The sequence below is a fragment of the Numida meleagris genome, chromosome 1 (assembly GCF_002078875.1).
Source record: "Numida meleagris isolate 19003 breed g44 Domestic line chromosome 1, NumMel1.0, whole genome shotgun sequence".
Lineage (NCBI taxonomy): Eukaryota > Metazoa > Chordata > Aves > Galliformes > Numididae > Numida > Numida meleagris.
The window spans coordinates 120,754,147-120,764,742 of NC_034409.1; the positions used below are offsets into that span (position 1 = coordinate 120,754,147).

At 41.4% G+C, this 10,596-nt stretch overlaps 1 protein-coding gene across 4 annotated transcripts; it reads right to left on the reverse strand.

Moving 5' to 3' along the window:
• On the reverse strand, positions 548 to 9,629 carry TCEANC (transcription elongation factor A N-terminal and central domain containing). 4 transcript variants are annotated; one of them, XM_021410330.1, is made up of 3 exons: positions 9,494 to 9,590; positions 2,628 to 2,789; positions 548 to 1,763 (listed from the first exon to the last, which is right to left on the reverse strand). In XM_021410330.1, the coding sequence occupies exon 3, from the start codon at positions 1,753 to 1,755 to the stop codon at positions 676 to 678; it is 1,080 nt and encodes a 359-aa protein (XP_021266005.1). In that variant the 5' UTR covers positions 1,756 to 1,763; positions 2,628 to 2,789; positions 9,494 to 9,590; the 3' UTR covers positions 548 to 675. The 4 variants fall into 4 exon arrangements, with proteins under 4 accessions (XP_021266005.1, XP_021265996.1, XP_021265987.1 ...); XM_021410321.1 differs by lacking the exon at positions 9,494 to 9,590 and adding an exon at positions 9,266 to 9,487; XM_021410312.1 differs by lacking the exon at positions 2,628 to 2,789 and having other exon boundaries at positions 9,494 to 9,629.

A 10,596-nucleotide genomic window follows, 5' to 3' on the forward strand; every position in this document is an offset into this window, starting at 1 on the left:
GCCTTCCCAGGTGCAGAATTCAGCACTTGCTCTTGTTGGTGACTGCCCAGCCCTCTCATATGTCAAGGTGTCTCTGCAAGGCCTCTCCACCCTCAACAGAGTCAACAGCTCTTCCCAATTTAGTATCATCAGCAAACTTGCTCAAAACACCTTCTAGTCCTACATCCAAGTCATTTATGAAAACATTAAAGAGAACTGGCTCTAAAATGGAGCCCTGGGGAACTCCACTAGTGAGCAGCTGCCAGCCTGATGCAACTTCATTTACTACAACACTTTGGGCCCGACCCGTCAGGTAACTGTTCACACATCACATCATGTTTTTGTCTAGCTGTACGCTGGGCATTCTGTCTAGAACCATTCTGTGAGAAACAGTATTGAAAACTTCAACAAAATTGAAAAAGATATCATTAGATGGCTTCCCTTTGTCAACGACATGGGTGATCTTGTCATAAAAGAAAATTAAGTTCACTAAACAGGACCTTTTTTTAAACACACAGCCATACCACTTAAAAAAAAAATCAGAAGATCTTCAAAAATAACTTAGCAATTTTAAAACTGCTTTTGCAATTTTTATTTGTGTCTACATAGTATCAATATGCAGTTTTACATTATACAGTTTCAAGAGGCACCTTCTCTTATCTATGTTTTTCAATGACTTCTTAAAGTGGGAGAGCATTACAAACAAATCCACCTGCTGTGATACCATTGTTCTCCACATTCATTACAAATTACAAAGGTCAACATTTGTTCATCTGGATTTGTGTTTCGCACCCAGCCTGGAAGAAAGAGAGTTCCTCTGGCAATCATAGTGACAGTGCAATCAAATTTTTCACAGCGCTTACACTTTATTTTGTTTGTCTGTGTGCCATTAATAACTTGTGGAAGCTGATGTTCCTGAATAGAGGACTCTGTGTACAGAGCCCTGAGCTGTTTCAGTTCATCACTGGCCATTTCCATCACTGTCATCTCAGCAAAAGCCTTTGGACTCAAAGTCCCTGAAAAAAGGTTATGTTTTAAGTTGCAACTTTTAGGGTTCTTCAGGTTAGAGATTTTACTTCTGATGCAATTTTTATACTTTTTGTCATTTTTAGAATGAAGAGCAAAAATATGTTCTTCGATTTCTTTAGACAGCTCTAGCCACTTATCAGCTTCTTCTTTGTCTTTGGCAGAATCAGTCAAAGCTTTATAAAGAAGATCTGTGCACTTACACCTCAGAGCTCTCATGTGATCGTGCTGCGAGCTTGCTTCATTAACAAGAGGTTTACAACCTTCATTATCAATACGTCCTTCCTCAAAAGGGGAAAGCTGATCTATGCTGCCTTCTGGGTTGTTACTTATCACTTTTTTAACAGCTTGTGGTGGGACCAAAATTTTAGAAGGGACAGCATCTAATACTTCCTGCTGACAAGGTCCTTTAGACAGCAGCTGTTCTCCAGGAATCTCAAGATGTTCAGTTTCCTCTCTCACAAATACAGAAACTGACTTCTTGACGTGCACTGATTGAAGACGGTTATTCTTGTAAAGTGCTTTCCATCTTGATAGTAACTGCTTTGCTTTCTTTTTCAGCTCTGCTGAAGGGCAGCTCTTGAGTACTCTGTATACAACCTTGGCAACTTCTGTCCCCTGAAGACATTCTACGCTCATACTGACATCTTCAAGCTCTTTAAGATGATCCTCAATATCTTGGAAATTGTTCTCAGAGAGTAGCTTTTCAATACAATGGATTCTATATATAATACTTTTCTGGTCAGACATTTTTAAACCTGAAAACAACAAAAAAAATCATTTTCTGCAATTTTGACATTTATTATATCATTTTCTTTATATTATAACAAGGCTGTTTTTATCTTGTATGTTATTTTACACTATTTTATTTGTATATATCACTGGCTTTGCCAACTTTTTCTTGAAATGGTTTATAGTGGAATTAGGGTCCTGAGAAAGTGTAAGTGGGTATACTAGACTAACACTGTTTTACCAAAAATTGCACCAAGAAAGACACTGCCAGCACAATAAAAATGTCTAATCAAATTTGTTTTTCTATGCATGTAGAGCAAAATAGAAGTACACAGGGAGAGTCCCAGCTACTACAAGGAAACAGGTAACTACAAAGCCACTCTGCCAGTTGAGATTACAGGTGGATTTTGCAGCCTTTAATGCATTAGCAGGCTCTCATACCACTGGACTACCAAGGTACAGTGAGTTCTGAAATTCAGTATTTTTCACTGAAAGCATTAAATGAACACCCACTGATGTATAAAATCTGCTATCAATTTATACTTTTTCAAAAAAAATATAAAAGGAGGCTTTATAGGCAATGTATCTCCCCCTCCTCACACTTAAGACAGTAAAATATCAGGGTTTTTACTGGATTAGTGTCAACAGATTCAATTTACTGAAAATGCTGGTTTTGGAGAATGTTTGTTTTTCCATTGCACAAATTATGAGTGTATTAAAAATCATGTCTGAGACCTTCTGCTGCAGTAGCTGTTTGAATAACATCATGTCCTCACTCTGCTGAATACATTCTGTACTACGCTCCTGATAGTCTCCAAGGGCAGACTTGTAAAAGTAAACACTACAACTAATTTAATCTGAAAGTCACAGGTTACAACATGAAAATTTACCTCAAACCAAGCAAGATACTGCTGTCATCTTTCCAAAATGTGCAAAATAATCTTTCTCAGAAAAAAAAAGAGTTTAAGTCCCATCTTCTGTGAATCTGTATTTCAGCATCTTTTTCCACATTTCACTGTTTCCAAGCATCTGACTACAAATGAATGTAAAAGCTGCAGTGATACAGGATGTCAGAAAAAGAAAAAACACACAGTGATTTTTTCCTTTTTTTTTCTTTAAAACAGACATCACAGTAACTACTCCCTAATTTGGCAAGATCTTTTCCACAAATTATTATCAGTACTGAGATGTCTCATTATCTGTTCTACCTGTTTTCTTGATTTTAATAAAACAGGCAAGTTCTAATTAATCACAGAATCATAGAATCACAGAAAGGCCTGGTTTGAAAAGGACCATAATGATCATCTGGTTTCAACCCTCCTGCTGAGGGCAGGGTTGCCAACCACTAGACCAGGCTGCCCAGAGCCACGTCCAGCCTGGCTTTGAATGCCTCCAGGGACGGGGCATCCACAACCTCCCTGGGCAACCTGTTCCAGCACGTCACCACCCTCTGAGTGAAAAACTTCCTCCTAACATCTAACCTAAATCTCCCCTGTCTCAGCTTAAAACCATTCCCCCTTGTCCTATCACTACCCACCCATGTAAACAGCCATACCCCCCCCTCCCTCCCCCGTTTATATGCTCCCTTCAATTATTGGAAGGCCACAATGAGGTCTCCCCGGAGCCTTCTCTTCTCCAAGCTAAACAAGCCCAGCTCCCTCAACCTTTCTTCATAGGAGAGGTGCTCCAGCCCTCTGATCATCTTGGTGGCCCTCCTCTAGACCCACTCCAAGAGCTCCACATCTTTCTTGTGCTGAGGGCCCCAGGCCTGGATGCAGTACTCCAGATGGGGCCTCACAAGAGCTGAGTAGAGGGGGACAATCACCTCCCCTTCCCTGCTGGCCACTCCTCTTTTAATGCAGCCCAGAACATAGTTGGCCTTCCGGGCTGCCAGCACACACTGCTGGCTCATGTCCAGCTTCTCGTCCACCAGGACCCCCAAGACCTTCTCCGCAGGACAACAGAAGTTAATCAACATTAACTTCTATTGCAGACAGATGAGATACGTGAATTGATTCTTCATTTCAGACATTTTACTCAAGCTTTTGTTACTTCAGAAGAATAAAACTAACTAGTTAATGTGGGAATGGAATCTAACAAAAAATACCTAAATAACTTTTTCAAGCACTTGTTGAAGATATCAGATTTTTCAGGTGTTCTGAGGAACTTTTAAGCATCATCGCAACTTGAGTAATTTCTTCAATTAATGAACAGTAAGTAGCTGAAGACATTCTATTGGAAGCTGTAAAGCTAAGGTTAGATCTACTCTGCAGCACAATTAAGGAAGTGGTACTGATATAACTCAATGGATCATAAGCTCCAAACCACACTCTGGTTCCTATATGACCCATGATCATCAGCAATACCTCAACCTGTCACCTGTTATGCAAGAGATCATGCATTCTCTCTCTTCCAAAACCTTCTCTTTACAGCTATCAGAGAGGTACATCAGACTGATAAACTTTTAATGTGCCCCTGTCATTGCTCTTTCCTTTGCTAGCTCTGTTATCATATTACAGTTCAATCACCAAGGCAGCTCAAAAACAGTGACACCTACAAACTGATTTGAGAACACTGACATCTGCAAACTCCTAACTGCTACTTTTGCAGATTCTTAAAACTTAAAGACACATCATGTGTATCCTAATACTGATACATGTATTGCCTTACAGCAATAGCCTTATTAAAGCACGCTCCCATGTATTCTGACTGGTGTTAAATTAAAAGAGTAAAGGAAATTTCAGAAAGCAGGGTCTCAGAGCTTGAGTAAGGGCTCCTTTTGGTTACAAAAAAGCCCTTTCACAAAAGATGCCTAGTGCACTGCTATGCACAAACTAACAAAAACATTACTAACAACCTTCTCCTGGTACTGAACAGAATTAAATGTCTAGACACACTGAATGGTATGCTGTGAGCATGTGCTCCCTCTTCTTATGATTTAGTCTTCTGTATCTGTATAAAAAAGTGTTAGCTGAAGTTGCATAGATCCTGACCTTATAAAAGGTCACTTGCATTTAGAAACTGATACAAGGCCAGCTACATGCGTACACGTTTGAAGAAACTCACAAGTAGATTTCTTGCACCATCACTATTTCCATGATGAAATCTCCCGGGGGGCGGGAGGGGGGAAGAAGAGGGAGAAGAAAGACAGCTGGATAATTTGCACATTTTGCAGCTTTCAGTGAATACCAGGCCAGTTGTACTATGTGTGCCAGAAATTAGTTTAAACGTTAGGTAGGGCCTTGGAGCTCCACAAAGGAAAAGGAGAAAGACAAGAGAGTGAGCATCAACTTTCATTATGTTTCTATAAGCACAAACTACAGACCAACCTGACCTCCATAGCAAATGCTCTCTGCTTTCACTTCACTAGTCTTTAAACAGCTCATTCTTGCCTGACATTTTGAAGTCCTGCAAGAACTTAATAATGTCTATAACAGAGACTGTTTTGCTAAAGTAGTTTCAGAAACAGAGAGAGAACAGAGATCCACTTTTTCAAATACATTTGTTAAACTACTGTACTAAAAAGCACATAGAGTTGAATCCTTCCTCATCTGTTCTGCTAACGAACCACAGAGCCTGTAAGAGCGGAAAGAATTGTTTTCTTATGCAGGGTGACCGTGTGTAGCCAACAGAATAGCTCCCCGTCTCCCAAAAATGAAGCAGCTGACATTAGAAGATGATGTTCTGCTAGCATATATTGCGTTTCATGCAGTCTAGGCCAGAGGCAGGGATACTGTTAAATGCTCAAACAGTAAGACTGCCCCATGCCCTGGATTCAGCTCCGCTCCTTCTAATGCATGCCACTTCAAATGTAATTTTCTTCAGTGCTTGCAACTATCTATATACATTATGTATTATGTTACACATACTGTAAAATATACATACCCAAATGCAAGACAGCCTCGTGTATTCTCAACATTTACTATGTGGCATGCAAGTTTATAAACTACATACATTTTATTTTGGTTTATTTATTTTCAGTCTTAGTGCACTGGCACGTACGTACAGTGAGGAAGAGCTACATGGATAGAGGTCTGCCATATAAACTGCAGAACTTCCCTACCTCCCACTCAGTGTATTAATGACCATGGACATGCAAAGAAATTCCCCCACACAAAGTGCTCTGGTGGTAATTCATCCATGCATACACTTATGCTCTGCGACAAAGATGTTTTTGTTTTCTTTTTAACCTTCTAGTAGTCTGTCCTGGACTGGATTAAATACAATACATACATTCTACCTTAGGACTTTTTCCCACACTAATGCAGTAATTCCTAGAAATTTTAAGATCTCTGTAGTCGTGCATTTACTTTCTCAAGTTTATTCAACAGTAAATTCAAGTAAAGGTTATGGTAGCAGTTAAAAACTGAAAACAGAATACGGACATGAAAACATGAACAGTAATTTAGAACTAATTTTGGAAATTCAGTTACCTATTAAACTACTCACACTTATGTCAAAAAAATAATTTCTAAGGAAGTGCTTTCCTCAGCATGTATGACAAATAGCAAAGAGAACTGAGTGACCCCCTGATTCAGCAAAGCTATGTAAGAGAAAAAAAAAAGTCATCAAAACATACGACAAGAACAGAATTGAAATCTGTAATTAACAGCATCAGTGGAGTGGCAAATTCATTGGCTACTAGTAGAAACACAAGAAATAACTAGCAGGGAAACAACCAAGCAAAGGTAATAAATATGTCTTCATCAGTGACAAATGAGGAGGAGGTTTCTGAGGAGAAAGCATTTTCTGGAATGGCACTGGCTTGCTATGTGTACTTAGTTTGCAAAGGACCTTAAAATACTTCAAGATGAAAAAGTGGTACACACCCATAAAGTACTCCACTACCTACTCAGTCATAAATTTCATCTCAGCTTCCATATTAAAGGGCCTAAAAGTTGTTCACAATTTTCAACTTTTGAGGGGGAAAAAATAAAGCAGAATAAAGATGAAATTGGAGGAAACTTCAAAACTTCTGAAAGGAAAGCGTTTCACAAAAAGTTCACTGCAGTTTTAAATGGGAAAACATTTTACCACTTGAGGGAGCTGTAGTACAGCAAACTCACGCAGCCTTATGAAATAGTGCATAATAAGAAAATCCAGCCAAAGGGAGAAAACAATTTCCCCATGGCCTTTAGGAAACTTTACATTTTTAGGGTACCTATTTGCCTAAAATTTGGCAAAACAAACCCCCAAAAACAAAAAAAACATCCAGTGTGCCCAAAGGTGTCAGGTCACAGATTGGAGGGAAGGCTTTATCCCTCATCCAGTCTTTGTTCCACACACAGTTTTTTCATCTGACATTTTAAAAATTTGGAATTTTACCACTTTCCTACTTGACTGAATGCTATTTGGCAAATACTGCTGAACAAACATTGGTAAAATTAACTGAATACATACTCAGACAGCAGTGTTCTGCTGTCTTCCTAGACCCAAAAGGTAAGAAATCCAAGAAAAAGGTGCATATACAATAACATTCTTTTTCTGAATTTATGAAATGCATAATGATTTTTCTTGTGGAGATGTAAGAACTAAAGTATGAATGATATCATAATTCAGTGCAGTACAAAATAAACATCCCCATCTCTCCTGCAACTACACAAGGCATTTCCATCCTGCTTAAATTTAGCAAAGCATGAGAACATCCAACTGAATTCCAAGTGAAGGTAGAAACTGGCTTGCATTTTCAATTAGACTCTGTAATACTGTACTGCTGAGGTACTTTATTGCCAAATCATTAGGATCTCTCACACTTGACTGCATGGTGTAATGAGTCACTGTGTGTACAGGAATAAGCGATGGTGATCAATAAATATCTAGTAAGTCAGTCTGCTCTTAAAGGGAAAACAAACAAACTACCGAAACAGACTACCAGGCTACCTCAGGTTTGAAATGCAGTCATCCTAAAATATCGTACTGAATCAGAAATTTTTAAAAATTAAAATCACTGCACAGGGGAAAAACAAACAAACAAACCAGTGTGAGAGATTATCTGCTAACTAAGAAGCAAACTCTTGAGAAAAAAAACTGCCTTCTCCAAAATCATCCGGGGTAAGTGCCTTGCTCCAGCCATACACCTTCACTGACTCAAAACCATAGCCTACTTTTCCTTAGTGAAGCCAACATCCACTGATAAACCAAGACAAAGTAAAAATGCACCCAAGCAAGTGTCAGTGAATGTCTTGGAAGGGTAGAGCAGGCTGAGCATCATTCTTCTCCTTTATCCCTACCTAAGATGCAGATGATTTTCCCTCAAAGAATTCTATGCAGTTGGAAGATAATCCAGATTATAGCCAAGGTAAAGATCAGAAACAGCCAAGTATTCCTAACAGTGTAACAAATTTTCTCCAAAAAACATGGTCAGTGTTATAGCTGAGATGGTGCACAGCACAGCCCTGAAAAAAAACACCAGATTCCTTGCCTTGGGCAACCTAAACTCCATATACACAGTAAAAATGATCATATGCCATTTTAAACTCAGAGCCTAAGAGGAAATGGGAGAATTTTCACAGCTGGCCTTGAGACCCAAAAGCATTTCTTCATCTCATGTAAAGTGGGAGAACAGATATTAAAGATGCCAGTAATAAATCATATTCCAGGGCTTTAAAATAAAAGCAAAAATCAGAATTGTTCCTGCCTCTTAGCAGAACTGCCTTCCACCCCCCCTCAAAGACTTATGAATTTTACAGGAATCCATCTTCAGCGCACAGCCACATGAATAAAGCAGAGTTAATACAATAATAATTGCGATAACACAACAGTGCTATTGCCAGATGCCAATGACAATCCAACGAACAACAGAATCTCCCCTCTTTTAGTTTAATGCCATTCTGCCTTGTCCTATCACTGTTTTACACAGACTGTGTAAAAAGCCAGTTTCCCTCCGTTTTATTAGCTCCCTTTAAGTACAGGAAGGCCACAATGAGGTTTCCCAGCAGCCTTCTCCAAGCTGAACAAGTGCACTTTCCTCAGCCTTTCTTCACAGGAGAGGTGCTCCAGCCCTCTGAGCAACTTCGTGGCCTCCTCTGTTGGTCTCTGTTGGTCTAACGACACCAGCTGTGACCACCATCACCGTAACCTAGACATCTGACACTAAGCCAAGCCACAAGACAGAAATCTGAATACAAACTTATCTGCAACTACTCTCAGAAAACGGGTTGTCCACTTCCAACTCTAATTACGCTCCTAAATACCACTGAGTAATCTCAACAGTACACTTTTTTTTTTTCCTTTTTCTTCCAAAGGCGAACAAAACCCCTGACATCTGTTCCTTATGCCCTTAGGCCAGCCGAGCCCCGGTTTGATCACGGCTGCATTGCTTAAGGGCACAACCTCCTGAGCGTCCCGGTAGGGCTAGTTGTGCCCCCATGGGTAGTGGCGGAGGGGAGTACCGCAACCCCCTCCCGCCCGTCTCGCGGCGCTCCCAGACCCCGCGCCAGGCTCCACTGCCTCACTGGGCCTCAGCACCGGGAAGGAGAGGGCTGTGCCCCTGGGGAACACGCAGCACTACGGACCCGTGCCCCGTTACCTCCGCGCTGGGCGTCAACGCGGCGCAGCCCTCCCCGCCTCCCGCGCCGCGCTGTGCTCCGCCATGTCTGCGGGCGGACCGGGTGGGGGTGAGTGGCTCTCGGCAGCGCGGCCTGCTGCGGGCGGGACCGGCCGCGGGCTTTCCTGCTTCGTATACAGTTGTACACAGAGTATTCGCAGTCATTCTGCGAAAGATTTGTATTTCTGGCCAGCTCTACAGCAAACTTACAGATGTATGATGACGTTTATCCTCAATTACAGTGAAAGCCGGTATGATTTTTACGTAAATGCGCTTGGTTTCTTCACTGCTGAGGCCTACGCTGCCCTCTGCTGACAATAAAGCCTCCTGCCTCCTAATAAGTACGCTCCCAGGCAGAAACACCAGGGAGCGCTATTGCAGTGGTCAGCCCCATGCCACGCTGCCATGTATTATGCGCAGCTGGCTACGCAGTTTGGGTCAGGCTTCCTTTTTTTGCCTTGTTTTTGTGGCTCATACAGCAACCAAGTGTGGGGCAAAGACTACCCCAGAGAGTTTGAAGCTTTACAGAAGAAGAGGAGCTGGAGGATTGGAAGCAAATGGTGTGGCTTTTCAGGACAGGCACAGACCTCTCTTGGCAGAGAACGCACAAGGAGCCTGACTCCTTGCAATGAGCTTTCCCGGGAGCACAGATCAGCCAGAGGATACCACTCTTTGAGGCAGGTTCCTCACTCACAGCCTTCTCCATTAAACCATCTTTGGTCTAATTAATCATTGTTCCAGAGACAATAGGGCCTGGAGCACGTCTCTTATGAGGAAAGGCTGAGCAACTTGGGTCTGTTCAGCCTTGAGAAAAGAAGACTCAGAGGGGATCTTATTAATGTTTATAAATATCTAAGGTGCAGCAGGCAAAGGGATGAGGCCAGACTCTTTTCAGCGGTGTGTGGCAGTAGGACAAAGGGAAATGACCACAAACGGGCATAGGAAGTTCCGCACAAATGTGCGTGGTGAGGGTGATGGAACACTGGAACAGGCTGCCCAGAGAGGTTGTAGAGTCTCCTCAGGAGATATTCGAGACCCATCTGGATGCCTACCTGTGCAACCTGTTGTAGGGAGCCTGCTTTGGCAGGAGGGTTGGACGTGGTGATCTCTGGAAGTCCCTTCCAGCCCCTACAATTCTGTGATTCTGTAGTAATGCTTTCTCAATTACTCTTGAAGTAAAACAAAGTATAAACATGATATACCTGTTATGTTCATATACTTGTGTAGCGGTATATATACATATCTCTGTATTTTTGCAGTGTTATCCAGGATAAAATCAGTGCTACAGTAACAGCTTGCGTTCCTTGAGATTT